The 21,188-nt window shown below is 32.8% G+C and overlaps 2 protein-coding genes across 2 annotated transcripts; both read left to right on the top strand.

The window, feature by feature from the left end:
• The first annotated feature begins 6,808 nt into the window (after window positions 1–6,808).
• On the top strand, window positions 6,809–11,549 carry LOC131622084 (PH, RCC1 and FYVE domains-containing protein 1-like). Its single transcript, XM_058893133.1, has 9 exons — window positions 6,809–7,206; window positions 7,331–7,417; window positions 7,533–7,625; window positions 7,716–7,802; window positions 7,995–8,189; window positions 8,272–10,344; window positions 10,451–10,597; window positions 10,697–11,058; window positions 11,140–11,549. The coding sequence occupies exons 1-9, from the start codon at window positions 7,141–7,143 to the stop codon at window positions 11,234–11,236; spliced, it is 3,207 nt and encodes a 1,068-aa protein (XP_058749116.1). The 5' UTR covers window positions 6,809–7,140; the 3' UTR covers window positions 11,237–11,549.
• Window positions 11,550–18,956: 7,407 nt separating this feature from the next.
• LOC131622113 (protein Brevis radix-like 2) lies at window positions 18,957–19,839 on the top strand. The gene is made up of 3 exons (XM_058893161.1): window positions 18,957–19,076; window positions 19,164–19,495; window positions 19,743–19,839. Exons 1-3 carry the CDS (start codon window positions 18,957–18,959, stop codon window positions 19,837–19,839), a joined length of 549 nt encoding a protein of 182 aa, XP_058749144.1.
• Window positions 19,840–21,188: the final 1,349 nt, after the last annotated feature.

Raw genomic sequence — 21,188 nt, 5'->3', positions numbered from 1 at the left:
AGAAAATTTAAACATAGACCTTAAAAATTATTTTATAAAACTTGAATTATTTAAATAATAATAAAAAATTTAAGAATTATAAATATACATTTGGTATATTATTTTTCAATGAATGCATCTCATCATTCAATGTCTTCAACTATTCTGAATCTCTTTGCTTCCAAATACCTCTTTAAAGGTGTTTGTTATGTATTTTCCAACCATTCATCCACACAACTGATTGTCACCACCTAAGGAAAGAGATTGATAAGCTAATTTTGGAAGGGCACCTAAAAGAGATATGTATGGGGTAACTCCCAGAATTGAGAAATAAGAGCACCACACACAAGGGCAAAAAAATGTATACGAGATAAATTAAGGCTTAAAATAAAATGGGAGGACCATATAACAATACGCCCTATATGGTCAACTATGTTGATTCATACTCTAGATCCGACTACTTGAAAGATAGCGTGACACCAATTGAGGAGTTGAAAACAATACTAATAGGTGCTCAAAATCATCAGACTACTCATATAGGGACATCTTTGACTAAGGAGGAAAAATGATATCATATAACTGCTTTAGAAGAATGTAGACTTGTTCACATGGACACTATTTGATATGCCAAGAATATATCCCGATATAGTGTGTTATCATCTTGCAATCAAGCCCGGGTTTAAGCATGTTTCTTAGAGGAGGTGTAAATATGGAGAAGAAATAAGAAAGACTATTTCTAAGGAAGTGAAGAAATTGATGAATGTGGGATTTATATAAGATATTGGATATCCAACTTAATTGGTTAACATAGTGATGGTGAAGAAACTAACGGGAAAATGGTGCATGTGTAGACTTAATTGCCTATAAAATCAAGACATGTTAAAGACAAATATATTCAACTAATCAGAGAACAAACACACAAATAGAGGTGCGAAGTTAGGTCGAGCTGTTTTATCCAGATGTGAAGATTCCATGAGAAAAGCTTGATGTGAAGAAAGAGGTTGTGAAGAGAAAGTTTATTGATTTTGAAGATTGAATTTATTTTACTGTTTAATCATATCTCCATATTTCTTTTCCTGTCGTAGCATCCCCTATCAATATTTTGTAATCGTCAACCTTTTTTAATGTTAACTATTTCACTTCGTCTTTATGATTGAATTTGCTTTCTAATTTTTGTGTGTATGATTTTGTATAATCATTTATATTTATGAATAATTTTGTTTCATCATCAAATATCTTGAATGACTTTACTTCATCATTATGCATCACTAATGATTTTATTTCATCATCATGCATTATAATGATTTTGTATCATCATTACTTTGATGCGTTAGAGGATCGGGCCCAATCAAGGGTTTGTTCCTATTCACTGCCCTCAAGTGAAAACTAGGTTCGAGACTGACATATTCGAGCTTCACCGCCCGCGCCCTAGAGCGGTTAGCCATCAAGAGGAGGGCGTGTCTAGTGTGGCGTTACTCGCATTGCTTTTGAAGTTTTGAGTTTAGTTATGTTAGAGTTATATCATGCTTTGATTTTCCTTAAAAGGGAAACTCATAAAATTTAGTGAAGAGTCATTTCATTACTTAGTTCAATGTCGTTACATTTTCGAAGTTTTGGTGATTTTACACTTATTTAAATTAGGGAAGACTTAGCTGAAGTATTGTTCTATCTTGGTGGCATTTTAGTCCTTGGTATAAGTTCCACTAGTAAATTCTTGAGGGTATACACTATGTTGCTTGTGCTAACCGAGATTCGTTGTGACCCTTTCCATTTGGGAGTGCATTTAACGTCTCCATAGTTTTTCCCACCAATGTTAGCCCTTCATAGCACAAGATCGATAGGTTAGAAACTGTTAGGTCCAACTTTCTTGTTGTATTTGCAGATTTCTTCACGACAACACTTGCGAGGGCGACGAAACATTGTTTCTTTTAAATCCTCACTGTTTGCATGTTATCTTCCTCTAGTAGGGGTGGGTTGTTCTCTAGCCAAGTTCTCTTATTTCAACCATGATGACAACTTTGGTTTCGTAAGTAAGCATGAACGGAGTTTCATTAATCATTAAATATGATGTAGTTTGATATACCCAGCGGACGTGTGAGAGTTCTTCTACCTAATTCTACTTAGAACCCTCAAGTTTTCTCTTTAATCCTCTTAAGAAAATCTGGTTGGCGGCCTCTGCTTGCGCATTAGTTTAAGGATGTTCTGCAAATGTAAAGTGATGTCAGATTTTTAAGCCTTCGAATAGTTTTTTTTCTTCATATTTTTGTTTGTGAACTGCATCCCATTATGAGTAATAACATATTGCGGGTATCTAACCAGGATACTTCGTTTGAAGAATTTCTATATCTTAACTACAATGATCTTTGCCAAGACTTCTGCTTCTACCCACTTGGTAAAGTAATCTACCACAACAATTAAGAACTTTAACTTCCTGAGGGCTAGGGGAAAAGAATCAAGAATGCCCATACCCCATTGCGAAAAAGGCCATGATGCTTTCTACAAATTGAGCTCAGATAAGATATAATGACATACGATATTTGGGCGACTGGGATCAGGTGTTCGAATTTCTAACGAGATTTCGTATCATTCGTCTTACTTGGCGAAGCTCCGAATTTGATCTTTGTAATTAGACATGCCGCTTTGGCCTTTTAACCTACCTGGAATTGTTACCAATCTTGACCGATTGATTTAATCTAGGCTTAATACACGTTTTAGTCTCTTAACTTAATTTAATGTTTCACTTTAGTCCCTTAAATAAAAAATGTTACAATTAGCCCCTTAACTTCACTTTCGTTACTATATTTGGTCCCTTCTGTCAAATTCTGGAAAAAAAACATTAAGTTATGGTGACGTAGATGTAAAACAAGGCCCAAGGTTCAAATGTGACTCAACATTTGTACTAAGTAGGGTTTCCACTTAAATTTCTCAGAAGGTAAACAACTTTAACTTGAGAAACTTAAGTGAAAACTCTACTTTATAGTATAAATGTCGAGTCACATTTAAACCTCGAGTCTTGTTGCATATCCACGTCACCATAAACTTAACGTTTTTTTGACAGAATTTGACGGAAGAGACCAAATAGAATAATAGAAGTGAAGTTAAAAGACTTACTTGTAACGTATTTTAATTAAGAAATTAAAATAAAACATTAAATTAAATTAAGAGATTTGGAGGTTAAATATGTCTTTAATCTAGATTTTTTTTAGATTGATATAATGAGTGTGTAATTTAAATTGTTGAATTTCAAATTAATGATCAATATTATTTAATGTGAGATTTGTTGTATTTTTTAGAACATTGTTTTCTCCATTGCCATGGATTTTTTTTTAATGTTACTTATTTTATTTACACTAAGATCCACAATTACTAGATCCAATGATTAAGAAAAATGGTGTACCATGGACCACCTATGATGTAAAAAGTGTACATTTTAACAAAAGTAAAACAACACCAAAAATTTTAACACGGCTCAAACCTAAAAAGCAATGTACATTTTATTTCCTCCAAACCCATAAACATAAAGTTCATCATGGCATTGACCGATACACTATTTATTTCTTTTCATTTGAAAAGTGTCATGTTGACCCCGGTTAATTCATCATGCATATACTATAAAAAAAACTATAAATATATAAATATACTATCATTTTTTTCAATAAAAAAAAAAGCTAGATAGATATGGAATGTCATAGAATTACTATTTTTTTAACAAAAGAATAAGAAACTTGTAATCTCTAGTGAAACAAAAAGTATGAATAAATAACGTAGGAAACAAATAAACAAGTAAAGAGAATCTGTAAGGTATAACAGGTGTGTATAGAAAGAATTCAAAATAGTATAAAACATAAATAAAAATAGTAGGGTCCCCCATAGTTGAACATGATTTACTGTTTTCTTTGGAAAGGACTAAACACAGGATTCAAATGTGAAAACACAGAAAAGGAAAAAAAAATCTAAAAAAAAGGTCAAAATGAACTGTCTATGGGACCTACTTTACAGACTTTAGTAAACCTAACGTTGGAAGCAAATGAAAAATCAGTGATACACAGATCCATTTCATTCCTAAGATATCTACTATTTCTATTATGTAGTATAATTGCTCAACTACCTTCTATCTTTCTTTGTCATTTTTCTTGTTCATGGGGATCTTGCTAGACTTACCTTGCTTCCCCGTTACCTTTTTAATGTGACAAAACAAAATTGTACATGCATAAACATGGACCATATGAATTGTTCTTAGGTGTATGTTGGTGTTTTGGTGAAAACTTTAAGACTTAAAGGTATGGTCATTTTGAAATCTCATTTTTCTATTACACAAAATTAAATATAGGTGAGCTGTATTCTTTAGTATTCTAAACTCTAAAGTTCAACAGGGCAAATCTAAAGTTTAAGGACCATTTACAAAAATACTCAGGGAGGGGGCTCTTAGGGAGTTCTGATAGTATATTATTTTTTAAACATTTTAAAAATATCAAATATATTTTTTAATTTAAACGCAATCCTCCAAAATATTAAAAAAACCGAATTCCAAACAACTCCGTAAAGATTTCTGAGGATTGATCCAACTTAATATGAAGGTTAAGACAAATATTAAAATAAAGTTTTTTTATTATAATTAAAATATTTGATTTTTATGAAAATATTATGTAAGATATTTTTAAAATTAATTTTTTTGAGATCTTCTATAAAATAAATTTAAAATTAATAATTAAATATTTAAATTTTTTTATTAAAATTAAATTATATTTTATATGAATGAGTTCAAAAATCGAGCAAGAAATTCTTTTTGTATAACGTCATATTATAAACTCTCTCATTTTATTTTAGTTAAACTAAAATATTTTATTTATCATTTTTTAGAGTCTTTTATATTAGTAAGAGTAACAAAAAAAAATCAAAATTTATTAATGAATAAAAAATATTTGATAATAAAATTGAAATTATTAATATTTTATTTATATTAAAATTATAAATTAAATATAATTTTTTATATAAAATACTCATGTTTTATTTTTATGTAAGATAAAGATTAAAATTTATCAAAATTTAGAATATATTTAAAATTAAAATTAAATACTAAACTAGTATTATGATTATAAAGAAAACTACTATTTTTATTTAATAATAGTTATAATTTATGTTTAATTAATAAAGGTGTCTTTGTTCTTCATTAAAAAACAATTTGATTTAAAAAGTTAAGGAATAAAAAAAGACATTAACTTTAATAAGAAAAAATAGATAACAAAATATGTTTAAGCGAGTCAACATGAATCTAGCACAAAAAGCTTCAAATATTCATGTTTTAATTAGCGGTGATAAAACAGGTCCAATCAATTGAGCATGCATTTTTATCCGCATTTTAATGCGGGTAGGTTAAAAAATTTATGCCCCCACCCTTCAACGTGTCCGTCCCACTCTTTCCTTTTTTTGCGTACCATAAAATTTTATAATTTTTCTAGGATTGAAACATATAGTGTCTACGGATTTTTCTTGCTCTGCACTGAATTTTTTGCAGGGAAAATTTAGATTTTAGGCCCGCATTGTCTCACTTATTTCAAATTTTTGTTGGACTGACGTAAATGGAATGGGCATACCCGTTTGCTACGAGTAGTTTTAACTGACTGAGAAGAGTTGGCAATTAAATATACATACCATTATATTTAATAAATTCTAGCATGAAACTCATTTTAAAAGAAAAAATTTAAAGAATAACAGAAATTTCTAGAATTAGACTATGTAATTACACAGTTAAAAAATATGAATTATGTAAAAAAAAAATGCTTATTTTCCCTTATGTTTGACTATGAGACTAGTCTCTAATGAGTATGAACGGGAATATGTCAGACCGGGTTACAGGAGCCTATAACCTATCTTATTTAAAATCAAATCAAATTTTTTTAAATAAAAAAGTCAAACTTAAATTTTTTTAAAAAGCAATTTAATTAAATATACTAAACTTAAGTTACTAAAAAAAACGTATGAAACTATATATATATATATATATATATATATATATATATATATATATATATATATATATATATATATATATATATATATATATATATATATATATATATATATATTAATAAAAAGATTAACTAGATTGGTCTATTTATACAAAAAATGCTAAATAGGTTCGTCTTTAATTAAGTTTTTATATTTGAATTTAAATTTATGACTTAAAATAAAGTTAGATTTTTTATAAATAAAATAATATTATGATGTTCCTCAATTGATAGTTATATAAAAATATCTTATATGAAAATTCGAATTCGAACTCGAGACATTTTACTTGTTCAGTTTTCATGTTTTAATTAATGATGAAAAACAATAATTTCTCCTTTTAATTAAATCTTGCTTCAATTCCAACTTTGTAACATTAATATTGCAGCAGTTTTCTTTTATGGTAAAATAAAACTGATGCTAAAATAAATACTCACAATGTGTATTATGTACTACAATATACATAGAATTTAAACTCTATTTGCCGCACATTGAAATACATAGCGTCCAAAACAATAAATTACATTTAAAAAGACCATTCATTTGTCCCATAAAGTTAGGTCCTGTAATTACGCTTTCATCCCTAAACAGATACTTCAACTAGAAAAATTAGTTCGGTTGGTCCAAATACTCAAATGGCATCTTCTGCTGTTATGCATAAATTACTAATTATTATATTAATTAATTAAACTTAATTGTAAATTAATGAATAGACTCAAAAAAACAAGTGCAATTGTTGTGATTAACAAAAGAGGAAAAAGACAATAACATAATACTAGTGTTTTGTTTGATGAGAGAAAAAAAAAAGCATGTGATGTTAGGCGTGTGCACACGTGCAGTTTTTTTCTCTGTGAGGTTGTTCAGTCAGTGCAGCACAAGCTACGAAGTGTGAAGAAAGAAAATAGATTCACTCTCTCTCTCTCTCACCAAATCCTTAATAAACAATTGGAACCCATAAAAGGAAGAGAAGAACCACTCTTCCACTCTGTCTAACCTTTGTTTTCTTATGTTATGTTCTTCTCTTCACACAGAGAGAGAAAGTGAAAGCATCTTAATGATAAGGTTCCATTCCACCTGTTCTGAAATTCAAGAATAAACTTCTTCTTCTGTTTTCTTTGTCTCTTATTCTTCTTCTCTCTTCCATGAAACTGAAACATGACAATGGAAGAAGAACAAGTATCCTTAGCTGGAACACTCCCATTTGATAGAGCTGTTGAACAGGTTCCTAATTTTTATAATATTTTTTTAGTGTTTTTTTTTGGTTGTTTTACACAAAATTTCTAGAGAATTTTCATGTGCAATGTGCATAAACTTGTTCAAAATTGGTTTGTGTTGTTATTTTCAGGCAATTGTATCTATAAAGAAAGGTGCTTATTTACTCAAATGTGGTAGTAGAGGAAAACCGAAGCTATGCCCTTTCAGACTTTCTCCGGTATGCAACTGATTATTTCAACAATTACTTCTCACAATTTCTCATATATTTCTCATGAATATGATTATGATTATGAAACTAACTTGTTTTTTTTTTTTACCTTGATTCTGTCTAGGATGAGAGAAATTTGATCTGGTGTTCAGGCCAGCAGGAGAAGCATTTGCGATTGAGTGGTGTTACCAAAATTGTGCAAGGACAAGGAAATAATGTATGTAACAAACATCAATAATTTAATTTCTTGTTTGAATTATGTTTTGGTCTTTGGTCTAATGATGGTTATGGCTTATCATTTTTTCAGATAAGGACTCAGAAACAAAATGAAACCGAAAAAGAATGTCATTCATTTTCGCTGATCTATGCGAATGGTGAACACTCTCTTGATCTGGTAATATTCGTGATCTACATTTGACATATAACTGCATTTGATTTTCTATATCTGTCTAAGAATAAATTAAACGTAATCACAAGTGTTGGCGTCTGTGTCTGACACGGACAGACGCAGATACGTCTTCTTTCAGATGTGTATGTGTTACATAGATTCTATCTATATAGCTTGACTTGTTTATTTTGACTATAGATATGCAAGGACAAAACACAAGCTGCTACTTGGTTTGTTGGATTGAAAGCTGTGATTTCAAGGTGCCAGCAACCAAAAGCTTTTACTAGTTTAAGAAGCTGCAAAGGAGTGCAGAGTTGTGTTAGTAGTCCAGCCGGAATTTTACGTCGAAAGAAAAATCTTGGTCTTCTAGATGACACCTCTCAATTTACTCAGGTTTCTTACATGTTCCGTGTTACTTGAATTTTTTCACATATATTTTGTCTAAAATATAACATTTTTGTTATAATTTTTAAAGGTACATAGTGTATGTGCAAGTCCGAGTTTGTCACTTTCGGAAAGGTGTTTTTCTGATGGCCTGTCATATGCTTCTGATACCTTCTATTCATCGGCATCATCCCATTCGAGCATTCACGGTATAACAGATAATTCAGTCCCGAGTTCGCCATATATTAATCCAGATGTTCATAGCCATGTTAAAACATCTCGTTTCGAAAAGGAGCACAAAAAGGATTTGTCATCATATAGATCTATCTTGCCTCCTACCTCCCCACATGTAGGAAACAACAGTAGCAATGTGTTGAAGGATGTAATGATATGGGGTGGAGGAATTGGTTGCCTTGTAGGGATTGTGAATGAAAGGTTTGTCCAAAATAGTAATTATTCTTTGGTGCCGAAGTTACTCGAATCCACAGCAATGTTAGATGTACAAAATGTAGCTTTAGGAGGAAACCACGCTGCCATAGTGACAAAACAAGGTGAAGTATTCTGTTGGGGTCAAGGGAAGTGGGGACGGTTAGGGCAGAGAATTGATATGGACACTAGCTCCCCGAAAATAGTTGATTCTCTTAGTGATATTCGTGTAAAAAACGTTGCTTGCGGCGAGTATCATACATGTGCTTTGACGGATTCTGGCGAAGTATACGCGTGGGGGAACGATGTTTCTTTTTCGGGTTTGGTTGATGAAGGAAGGATTAGAAGTCAGTGGTTAACACATAAACTTTCTTTACCTGTAGAGGGTATTAGTATTTCCAGCGTTGCTTGTGGCGAATGGCATACCGCTATGGTCTCTAGCTGCGGTCGATTGTTTACATATGGAGACGGTACATTTGGAGTTCTCGGACATGGGAATTATCAGAGCACTTCTAGTCCGAAAGAGGTTCAGTCTCTTAAGGGTCTATGTGTGAGATCTGTTGCTTGTGGAACATGGCATACGGCTGCGATCATCGAAGTCATTGCCGACCGTTTTAAGTACAATACTTCTACCGGTAAGCTGTTTACATGGGGTGATGGAGATGAAGGGAGACTCGGTCATTCTGATAATGGAAACAAGCTTGTACCGACATGTGTTTCGCAGCTTGTTGACTACGATTTTGTTCAAGTATCTTGTGGAAGGACGTTGACGTTAGCACTTACTAGCATGGGGAAAGTTTTTGCAATGGGAAGTGTGAAATTCGGACAATTGGGAAATCCACATGTTAAGGATAGAGCAGTTATGGTTGAAGGAATGCTTAAACAAGAGTATGTTAAAAAGATATCTTGTGGTTCATATCATGCTGCTGTTTTGACATCTTCCGGGAGTGTGTACACATGGGGAAAAGGCGAAAACGGACAACTTGGGCTAGGTGATACCGAAAACCGTTGCACACCTTCTTTTGTTGAGGCGTTAAGAGACAGGCAGGTAGATACAATAACTTGTGGTCCAAGTTTCACAGTTGCAATATGTTTGCATAAACCTATTTCAATGAGTGACCAATCGAGTTGTAGTGGTTGTAGGTTACCATTCGGCTTCACAAGGAAGAAACACAACTGTTATAACTGCGGCCTTTTGTTCTGTGGCAATTGTAGTAGCAAAAAAGTTATGAATGCGTCTCTAGCCCCGGATAAAAGCAAGGCCTTTCGCGTTTGTGATTCGTGCTTTGATAGAAAGCAAGGAAGTAGTAGCACACATTCAATTATGGACTCATCAAAGTCTAGAAATTATAACTATCAGCATTTACAAAAGCATAAGAACAAGAGTTGTGATCTCACTGAAGATAGAGGCGAGACAAATGTGACAAACGGTCCTTTATTATCGCTTCATCAATCGTGCTACCGGAAAAACATGCCTAGTGGAAGGAAGGTTTGGAAAAACCAACAAGAAAGCCAACAGAAATTAGAAGATTGTTCTTCTAAGTTAGGTAATGTGCCACAATGCGGACAAGTTCCATGTTCAGCACAATTTAGAAGCAATTGTACCGAAAATTCAGCTATGCGTGATTCTTCAACCAAAAATAGAATATCTACTGTTTCACCACTCAATGTAGATTCCACAGATACAACAAAGTCTGATAAGTTACTCATAGAAGAAGTTCAGAGACTGAGAGCTGAGGTAATGACTCGATTTACGGCTACAAATTGTTTTCTGTATCCTTTTCGGCTGTAAACTAAACTTTTCATGTTCCTTTACTAACTGAAATTTCATCTGTGTTGGATAGGCTAGGAGACTTGAAAAGCAATGTGAATTCCAAAACCATGAAATACAAGAGTGTCAACATAAAATCGAGGAGAGTTGGTCCGTGGCGAAAGAGGAAGCGGCTAAATGCAAAGCAGCAAAAGAGGTCATAAAAGCTTTGGCATTAAGGGTAAGCTCGTTATTATTGTTATTGTATAAGCCTCTATTTCGATAAATAACTTACTAAAACTCTTATAGCATAAACACTCATCATATATCATATTTGCAGCTTCACACATTATCAGGAAAAGATAATCATGGAGTAGAACAAAAGGCTGTGCTACAAGAATGTCTTCCGAATTTGGCACCTATACATACCGATACGAATACTCCAAGAAATACCAACATGGATAGTCTATCGAATTCGCCTATAGTATTTTCCAGTGCATTAAGATCCAAATTCGGTAGAAGCATGTTCCTCAAAAATGACAAATCGACGGACAACAATACTAACCTCCTTACACCAGAATCTCAACAAGACACTGCAGATGGCTTGAAGGCTGAATGGGTAGAACAGTATGAGAACGGTGTTTACATCACGTTGACAACCTCGCCGAGTGGAGAAAAAGGACTTAAGCGCGTGAGATTTAGGTAACACTTTTTATAATGCTTATGCTAACTAGTACTTTACACTTGAACTCTTTTTATGAGACTTTGAATGTTTTTTGACAGCCGGAAGCGATTTGCGCAGAAGGAAGCTGAAAGATGGTGGGAAGAGAATCAAGCAAAAGTGTATCATAAGTATGGAATTGAAGGATGTCAAAAGTAAACACTAGGTGAAACTCTAATTATTTACTTGCCATTCATCTCTATCAGTTTTCACCATTGGTGTAGGAGGTGATGTTGGCTTCAGGAATTTAGATGAGAAGCTTATACTACAAGAAAGATCAAAGTGTTTTTTGTATTTAAGCATCCTTTATTAATTCATGAATATTTTTGGGACATTCCATGATATGTACAGTCACCAATAACAGAGTGTCTCATAATTATTTATATTCCATTTTGATGTTATAGTATGATTCTTCAGCATTTTACCATCATAAAAGATTAATGATGAATTACTTTAATTGAGAGAGAAAAATAAAAGCATATACACTGTTTGCCAATAATAACTATGTCTAAGGCAAAGAAGTCAATAGTACTAAGTTCAAATATTAACTAGAGTTAATCATCAACCAAAAAACTTCAAAGAAAAATTGGAGGAATTGCTTATCGATCTCACTCTTAAGTTGTGAAAAAACACTTTAAAGAAATTCGAGAATATCCATCAAATTTTGAAGGTGGATTTTTCAGACGCACCTTTTTCACACCAAAACATATTATAAAGTGAGTCTCACCCTATATTTTTCCTAAAATTTAGTCTCGCGATACATCTATGGATCCACTCAATGCAATCTATGCATTTTTTTTTTACTGAAATACTCTCATTTTGACATAAATTAATTTGGAGATGCAACTCCGTATTTACCCAGACAAAAAACGAAGATGCATTTCTGTATTCATATCGACACAAAATTTTGACTTTGTTTTAGAGATACACCGATGTAATTGACGATGTATTATAGTTATGTTATCACATTAAACCTTATATAAATTAAACCACACATTTACCAAATAATATAAAAATCACATATATAAATGAATAAATCCCGAATCATAATGAAGATTACTGTTCTGTTTGTGGATCTTTCAACACCTTTGCCAAATTGTGGAAAAAGGGGGACTAATGATTAGGACAAGATGTTCCATGTATGAAGTTGATCTCTTGATGTGTAACAATCACCTCACTTATGGGCTACTTATGTTGTTGTTTGCTCTGTTGATTTTGATGTGTGATACGGTGTGCTACTTATGCTACTTCATGAAAATCATATTTTGTAGTTGTGTTAACCACAATTTTTCAAAGGGGAATTGTAGTTGCTTTTTTTGGCTGCATTAGTTAAAACAACATATGTACAAGATGTAGTTTAGGAAACACGTGGAACAAGATGTTCCAGCAAGGGTTCCAACATTTGAGTGTGATTATGTCTGTTGCTAAGAAGAGTTGTTAAGCTAAAGTGCTTGACAAAACTTGTTAAGACAGAGGCTCAACATGTGATTGTGTATCATCTTGAAATAAGGATTGAGTTATGACTATCTTCAGATTTCCTTCTGAAGAGCTGTGGTGTTGACTTCTTTAGAAAATGAAGAAGTTTGCTTTGTTAATCTAAAATCAATATTAAAGGGTTTGAATTTGATTTAGTTAAAGAAGATTTGGTTGGATGTACAATGAAAAAAAGTTTGGTGTCCAAGATTTACTCTATAAAGAAGATATATATGGAAAAAGTTGTTTTGGTAGTTCTGATGTAACATGTGGAACACGATGTTCCAACATGCGTGCTACAATATCTGGTCTCTGTCAACAAACATATGTTATTGCAATTATGGTGAAGAAGGATGTGTTGTAACATACTGTCTCTGTCAATAAACACATGGCATTGCAGTAATGATTCATATTTATTTTATCCATGATTCACTCTATAAGAAGATCTACAATTCATAGAGAAGAGTTAATTTGGATGTACTAGTGCGACATGTTGAACACCATGCTTCAACATGTGTGCAATGTTGAGAAACAAGTGTGAGTTGTGTGGAGAAACAAGTTCTAAGTCCCACACTGTTTAGAAAAGTGGAGGTTGGACACTTTATAAGTGAGATGACCCGTACACATCACCCTAAGGTTTTGGGGGAATATGTGATGTCTCTCTCATTTGTTTGAGTGAGTCTTAGACCTTTAGGTGCGTGTTTGACCCAATGATAATTCTTCCCTCTCATAATTACCCATCAGCGGTAGCATAGCTTGGTTCGAGTAAGGGACTAAGTCTGTGTCGAAAATCTTCTTGACATCGTGGTCAGGCGGCATGTCACATTGAAATTCCCATGACGAGATAAAGGTGTCTCTTAATTGCGGTACAAGCATGTGGATGAAAGAGCTTTTGCTTGAGGGGAAGCATAGTGGATATACTCACACTTGAGGGGGAGATTGTTGAGAAACAAATGTGAGTTATATGGAGAAACACATGTGAGTTCTAAGTTCCACATTGTTCAAAAAAGTGGAGGTTGAGCACTTTATAAGTGAGATGACACATACACCTATCACCTTAAGGTTTTGGATGAATATGTGTTGTCTCTCTCACTTGCTTGGGTAAATCTTTGACCTTAAGGTGAGTGCTTGATTCAATATGAATGATTCCTGTAACACCCTATTTTTATTAAAATTTTTATTAATTAGGATTATTTGATATTTGATAATTGTTTGTGTGTTTTATTTAATAATCGTTGAGTGATAATTATTTAATTATGGGGAATATGTTATTTAGCTAATTAATATTGGTAGAATTTTATTAGAAATTAGCTAAATGAGCTTAGTTGAGTGAAAAAGAGTAGTGAGTGGGTTAAGCCCAATGAGATAATGAGAGTGAAGAGAGAACTTTGGGTCATAACCTAATTAGAAATAAAAGAAGAGTAAGATAGAAAGGAAAGAAGAAGAACATAGAAGAGAAGAAGAGGAGATTGGTAGATTTCATCAAGAGGGTGGATTAAAAGATTAAGGTAAGGGTTTGAATCCAAATTCTTGTAGAATCTATGATTGGGTAATGTTGTATGTGTTAGAACATGGGATTTCACTTTGAGTATTTTCATAATCCATGAGATTTGTGTTGTTTGATGTTGTTTATGCTTGGAATGAGTAGAAATAACATGTAATTCATGATTCTTTACTTGATTCTATGGGTGGGTTTTGATTTATAACATGTTGGATGAAAAGAATGTGAAAACCTAACTTTGGGATTTGGGTGAAATTCATAGATTTGCATAATTAATGAAACTTTGATGAATCTAAGGATACATATGGGTTATATGTATGATATGTATGTGAAATTCGTGTGCAAATAATGAACTGAACTGTGAATTGAGTGATGAAATGAAAAAGAGGGAACTGAGCTGAGTTTACACAGAAAATTCATTTATGCGCTGTGTTCGCGACGCGAACAAAAGGTGGCGGCGCAAACTGAATGAATTCTGGAATGATTGGTTCTGCCTTGTACTTCGCGGCGCACACATGTGGATGCGGCACGAACTGAATGCATTTTTGAAATATATTGTTTCTGTCTGGTACTTCGCGGCGCGACCAAAGGTTGGCGGCGCGAACTGTATTCAAAAATATTTTCTTGTTTGTTTAAGACTTGACTTGCATACCTATTACTTCTATATGTTCATTATGTGTTATTAATTGATTAAATAACATGTGTGAGGTGTAATTGAATGTATTATGTAATGGAGTGCTAAATGATAATTGTGTTGAGATTGGATTGAATTGCATGTTGTGTAATGTTGTGCAAAGTTGTGAAGATGTGATTGTGTAGTTTAAGAGATAGAGAGATCGTCTTAAATGCATGAGTCTTGTTTTGTTGCACACGTACACAAGCATGAGTCTTTGAAAGTGGCAATGTTGGGTAATCTCGCGAAGATTATTTACTTGTCCCAAACCTAACGAGTATGGGGTTTGAAAGCTTAACGAGTATGAGGCTTTTGAGGTGGTTATCTAGTCTAAAGAGGATGACAATCGGCATGACCGAAAATGATAACGGAGGGATCCACATGCATATCGCATAGAGTCACACTCGAGTTGCACGTGTCGGTGTGAAATGTTGTTATGTGTGATTATGTGATATGAATGTGTGGATGTGAATTTGATTTATATGTATATATGTGAGATGATGAATCATATGATATGAATTAGGGAAGGAAATGTGAATGTGATATATGTGAATGATACATATTTGGTGTGGAATGTGAAATATATATGTGCATGAGTGACATATGTGTAAACTTGTAAATCCTTGATATACGGTGTGGTGAATTTGATTGTGATACTTAATTGTATTAAACATGTTAATCTTATATTGAGGATCATTGTATGTTTTGAGAAGAGTGATGAATTATGAAATGTATGCTTATGTATGTTGCATTTCCCATTATGATATTTTCTATTTAGAATTTGAATTCTCACCCTTCTGTTTGAATGTTATCCTTCGTCGGTAACGTGCAGGTTCCGACGATTAGTGCTTGTTCGTGGATTAGCCGGAGAGTTCCGAGTTTCGGTTGATTTAGGTAGTGAGTCGATGCTCTGGTCATGTAACACTGGGATAGGATTAGGGTGTTGAACTCATGTTTTCATTTCGGATTTTGTATGATGTTTATTGTTGTTATTGGAGGCCTTGATGCCCAATATTCTGGATATGATGTTATGACTCCGTTTTGAATATTATGTTGAGACATGATCATGGTATGGGACATGAATCATTTTATACAATGCATGAGTATTTGTGATTTCCGCTGTGTATGCATATTCTTAATGAATTATGTCAAGTAAGATGTGTTATATTAATGGCCAGATGAATTGTATATTGATGGATGTATGTTTGTTGGTTTTTAAAAGCTTTTAGTTTTTGAAAACGTCGTTGTGACGCCCCTTATTATATGCATGTTTACTCTGAGTAATTGTTTATGATTATATTAATTGGGGTATTAGAAAGGGGGTGTTACAATTCCCCCTCATGATGACCCATCATGCAACGCAACATCTGAACCTTGTTAGCAGGACAAAATGAATATTGTTTGGTGCAAATTTTTTGATTGAGACTCAATCAAATTGGTTACAGATTTGGTAGCAATGTTTATTTAATTTGTTTGATACTTGGTAAAGATCAAATCAGGTTCAAATAGAGATTTAAATTTGAATTTGAAATATAACAAATCATATTTTTTGTTGGAGGTTTTTATGGAACATACTATAGCCAACTAATTCATCTATTATTCTAGATGAATTTAATTCGGACATACAAGGAGAAAAATCTCATAAGACATTTCTATATAAGGGGACTCAATTCTCGTGTTTAGAGGTGAGTTTTGTATGCAAAGACTAGGTTCTTTGTGCTAGGGTTTGTGAGTCTTTTGTTTCTTGTATTCTACACTAATTCCCTTATAAGGATTAGTGTTGAATCTTTGGGTACACCACTCTATGTTTTAGTAATTTGACATAGTTGTTGGTTTGTCTTAGTTGAGTTGTAAATTCAACAATCATCGAACCGATGAAGCTTCCGGTTTAAGGTTTAATTGGTTCAATCGGTTAAACCTGTGATCGAACCGTTTATTAAATAAACTAATAATATGAAACTATTTTTTGATAGATATGTCACACATAATCATATATTATTAACTTAATAAAATAACTATTTCAAAAATCTATTGCAAACTTAATACAACAATATTGATAGTACATATAATAACACAACATAGTTGTACATTTTATTTCAACCTTCATTTAAGAATAATTTGAACAAGTTAAAGAATTACAAAATAAAATAAGTTAAAGTAATTCAACCAATCGTTAGTGGTCCAGTGGTGATTGGCGCTAGACTTGGTAGGGAGAAACACGGTTCGATCCCCCGTAACTGCGATCGGAAGGGGGCTTGACCCATTTGATGCCAGAGTCGATCCCCCGAACCGGACTATACCGGTGGTGATAAACAAAAAAAAGAGTTAAACTAATTCAAAACAAATGTAAGCACTCATCGTGTAGTGATAGGTATGGAGAAGGAAGAGATTTTCTTCAAATGGAAACTGCATGTGGAGAAATGAGAATTGGTTTAAACTGAATACGGATGGGGAAAGTACAGTAAATGGAAAATCGGGATGTTGTGGTATTATTCGTGATAATCTTGAAAGAATATATGGAGGTTTCTCGAAAAGTATTGGCTGTTGTACCGCGTCTCGCGCAGAGATTTGGGGGATAATAGAAGGCTTAAAGCTGACTAGAAGGTTGGGGTACCTGAAGGTGGAATTAACCATTGACTCTAGCTCCATTTCTAAAACCTTGGTTGCTCGAAAGACTATGGAAGTGGAGAGCCACAATATTTTCGCGAATCAATGCGCAAATGCTCTCGCTTAAGGTGGTATTGATCGTTTGGTAGACTTGGAGTTTCGTGAAATCGTTCCGGATAGTGTTAGTCAATTTGTGAATTAGGATAAGTCAAGAGTTTGTTTCTTGAGGTTTATCGTTGTTAAGTCTCTTTTTCCGGGCTTCGGCCCTCTTTGTAACAAAAAAAGTAAAATAATAGAACATAATAATCAAAATAAAATTAAAATAATTAAGAATACATAAATTAAAAGATAGAAAATAAAAAATAATAATTCAATACACTTAATAAAACAGCAAAAAGAAAATCTGAGTTGAACTACGACAAACATATGATTGAGTGTGGTTGAAAAAACAACTATAACGGGGTGACAAAACTTAGAAATTTGTATGTTTTAATAAAAACAAGGAATTATTTTTTGTGATTTAGGAATGTATGTTAAATTTTGATATTTACATATTAAGCTTTAAAAAAAAATGGCCAATTTGATGTGTTTTTTTTAGCCAGACAATTATACAAAACCGGTTTTAGTTATATGGTTTGAATGATTTAGGACAGGTCAATCCAGTTTTTTCAATTCTACTATGATTTTGACCCGTTAGCAATTTTAGAAGGTTGACTTAACCGGTTGAATCAGACAGTTCAATCCAGTTTTTAAAGCATTGATCGAAACATTATTTCTTCCTTCAGGGCCGACCCAAGGGTAAGGCAATCTAGGCCCTCACCTTGGGCCTCAACAAAATTAATTTTTTTAAAGGTATTTTAGGCCTTAAAAAATTAAATTCAGTGGTGTTTGTTTAGCTCTGTTGGTAAGAAAATGATATTTTATATTGAAAAATAATTCAATCTTGATAAAAAATTTAAATATTTAACTACCAAAATTAACAATAGTTTCATGGTAGATACCAAAAAAGTTAATTGTAAAAAATCTTAGAATTTCTTTTAAAAATCAAAAATTTTATTATAATAGTTAAAAAAAAAAACCTCATTTTAATAGTCGCTTAGGCCTGACTTTAGGTTGGGCCGGCCATGCTTCCTTAGACTCCAACTTTGTAAGATTATTATTACAGCAATTTTCTGTTATGGATTAAAAAAGAAAGGATGCTACACTAAATACTCACTACGTGTATTAATGTACGATATACATAGAAATTAAACTCTATTTGCTGCACATTTAAATACATGCGTTCAAAATAATAAATTACATTTAAAAATATCATTCATTTGTATCATAAAGTTAGGTCCTATAATTACGCTTTGATCCCTAAACAATAAACTAGTTTATGAAGAGATACAACAATTACAGCTAGAAAAACTACTATTTTGGTTGGTCCAAAGACTGAAATGGCATCTTCTGCTTCTCTGTATAAATTATAATTACTACATAATTATTGTATTAATTAAATTTAATTGTAAATTAATGAATAGGCGAAAAACACATTCAAATATGGACTCATCAAAGTCTAGACATTATAAGTATCAGCATTTACAAAATCACAATTCAGAAGCAATTGTAGCAAAAATTCAACTATGCATGAGTCTTCAACCAAAAATAGAATATCTGCTGTTTCACCACTCAATGAAGATTCCACAGATACTACAAAGTCTGATAACTCACTCATAGAAGAAGTTCAGAGACTGAAAGCCGAGGTAATGACTCGATTTTCGGGTACAAATTTGTATATCATCCGTGTTATATTCTTATTAAATGCTATATCATTTCATTAATTTGGATAGGCTAGGAGACTTGAAATGCAATGTGAACTCCAAAACCATGAAACACAAGAGATTCAAAATAAAATCGAGGAGAGTTGGTCCGTGGCGAAAGAGGAAGCGGCTAAATGCAAAGCAGCAAAAGAGGTCATACAAGCTTTGACACAAAGGGTAAGTATGCTCCTCAAAAATGACAAATTGATGGACAACAACACTAACCTCACTATGCCAGAATCTCAACAAGACACTGTAGATATCTTGAAAGCTGAATGGGTAGAGCGGTATGAGGACGGTGTTTACATCACATTGACAACCTCGCCGAGTGGAGAAAAAGAACTTAAGCGCATGAGATTCAGGTAACAATTTTTATAACGTTCCTGCTACCTGGTACTTCCTCCGTTTCACAATGATTGTGTTTTAGGAAAAATATTTGTATTCTCACTTTTTTTAAATTATTTAATTATTATTCTGTACAATATTTTTAATATATTAATAAGATCAATTTAATAAGAGTGCAATGTCTTATCATAATAACAATTTTAATCTGAAGACCCTCATACGGAGGAACTCTATTTTATAAGGCTTTGCGTGTTTTTCTGACAGCCGGGAGCTATTTGCGAAGAAGGACGCTGAGAGATGGTGGGATGAGAATTATGCAAAAGTGATTCATAAGTATGGAATTGAAGGATATAAAAAGTAAACACTAGGTGAAACTCTAATGATTTACTTGCCATTCATCTCTTTCAGTTTTCACCATTGGTGTGGGAGGTGATGTTGCCTTCAGGAATTTAGATGAGAAGGTTATACTACAAGAGAGATCAAAGTGTTTTTTGTATTTAAGCATCCTTTCTTAATTCATGAATATTTTTGGGACATTACATGATATGTGCACTCACCAATAACAGATTATCTCTTAGTTATTTATTTTCCATTTTGATGTTATAGTAAGGTTCTTCGGTATTTAACCATCATAAAAGATTAATGATGAATTACTTTAATTGAGAAAAAAAACGGCATATTAACTTTGTGCCAATAATAACTCAGTCTAGGGAAAATCAGTTACTAGTTCCAAGTTCAAATATTGACTGGTAATGATCAATTAGAACTTAAAAGAAAAAAATGTATGATTTGTGGTAACTATCATAGGCCCATTATCCTTTAGTTTAGGCCCACATTTGTATTTGGCCCTTTACTTTCTTAGCCTAGTTACTTAGTTCAATTAAACTGACTTGTTAAAAAAAGCTAATTTGTTAGGTTAGGTGCTAAGGTTGTTATAGCTTAACTAACTTCCTCTTCTTCAATTTATTCATATCTATTGGTTTATTCTTCATTCATTATATGTACATTGATTTTTATTAATGATAAATGAACATTATGTTGTCGATTTCATCTTCATGTAGTTTTTTCTTTTCCTCTTCTCTCTGCATTCAATGGCTCTTTAGAGCTACACCGACTTCTCCATAAATTCTGCGAACCCTTACTATTTCTACCCAAATGAAAACCTTCCTCTTGTTCTCGTCTCTCCTCCTTTAGACAACAAAAATTATCATACATGGGAAAGATCAATTCAAATTGCATCAATGTTCGAGAATAAAGAGCAATTCATTGATGAAACCTTAACACGACCCCCTTCTTCTGATTCATTCTTCTGATTCACTGCACGCACCATAGAGTAAGTGCAATATGATAGTCCTAGCTTGGCTTATGCAATCAATTTCTGAACTGATAGCATAATTCGTGCTTTGGTTTGACAATGATGGTGGTGTATGGTCTAATTTTCGAACTTGATTATCTCAAAATGATGTTTTTCAGAATTTCAGATATTTAAGAAGATTTATACAAATTTCGTTAAGGTGCACTTTCTATTTCCGATATTTTACACAACTCAAGGTTTTCTGGGACGAATTGGAAACATATCTCTCAATTCCATTGTGTTCTTGCTCAATTCCTTGTTCTTGTAGTGTTATCACATCTGTCAAACAATAAAGAGAGCAAGATTATGTTATACGATTTCTCAAGGGTTTGAATAAGAAACTCTCTTACCCCAAG

This window comes from Vicia villosa, unplaced genomic scaffold, assembly GCF_029867415.1.
Source record: "Vicia villosa cultivar HV-30 ecotype Madison, WI unplaced genomic scaffold, Vvil1.0 ctg.000024F_1_1, whole genome shotgun sequence".
NCBI classification, from domain to species: domain Eukaryota; kingdom Viridiplantae; phylum Streptophyta; class Magnoliopsida; order Fabales; family Fabaceae; genus Vicia; species Vicia villosa.
Note: the sequence above shows the minus strand (reverse complement) of the source record. Positions and strands in the feature narration are given on the sequence as shown.

Bases quoted from the DNA above. Each gene is read 5' to 3' on its own strand.
- LOC131622084 (XM_058893133.1), top strand. From the start codon at position 7,141: ATGACAATGGAAGAAGAACAAGTATCCTTAGCTGGAACACTCCCATTT. The intron at 10,345-10,450 runs GTAATGACTCGA...TGTGTTGGATAG, and splicing joins TTCAGAGACTGAGAGCTGAG to GCTAGGAGACTTGAAAAGCA. The intron at 10,598-10,696 runs GTAAGCTCGTTA...TCATATTTGCAG, and splicing joins TAAAAGCTTTGGCATTAAGG to CTTCACACATTATCAGGAAA.
- LOC131622113 (XM_058893161.1), top strand. From the start codon at position 18,957: ATGCATGAGTCTTCAACCAAAAATAGAATATCTGCTGTTTCACCACTC. The intron at 19,077-19,163 runs GTAATGACTCGA...TAATTTGGATAG, and splicing joins TTCAGAGACTGAAAGCCGAG to GCTAGGAGACTTGAAATGCA. The intron at 19,496-19,742 runs GTAACAATTTTT...TTTTTCTGACAG, and splicing joins CTTAAGCGCATGAGATTCAG to CCGGGAGCTATTTGCGAAGA.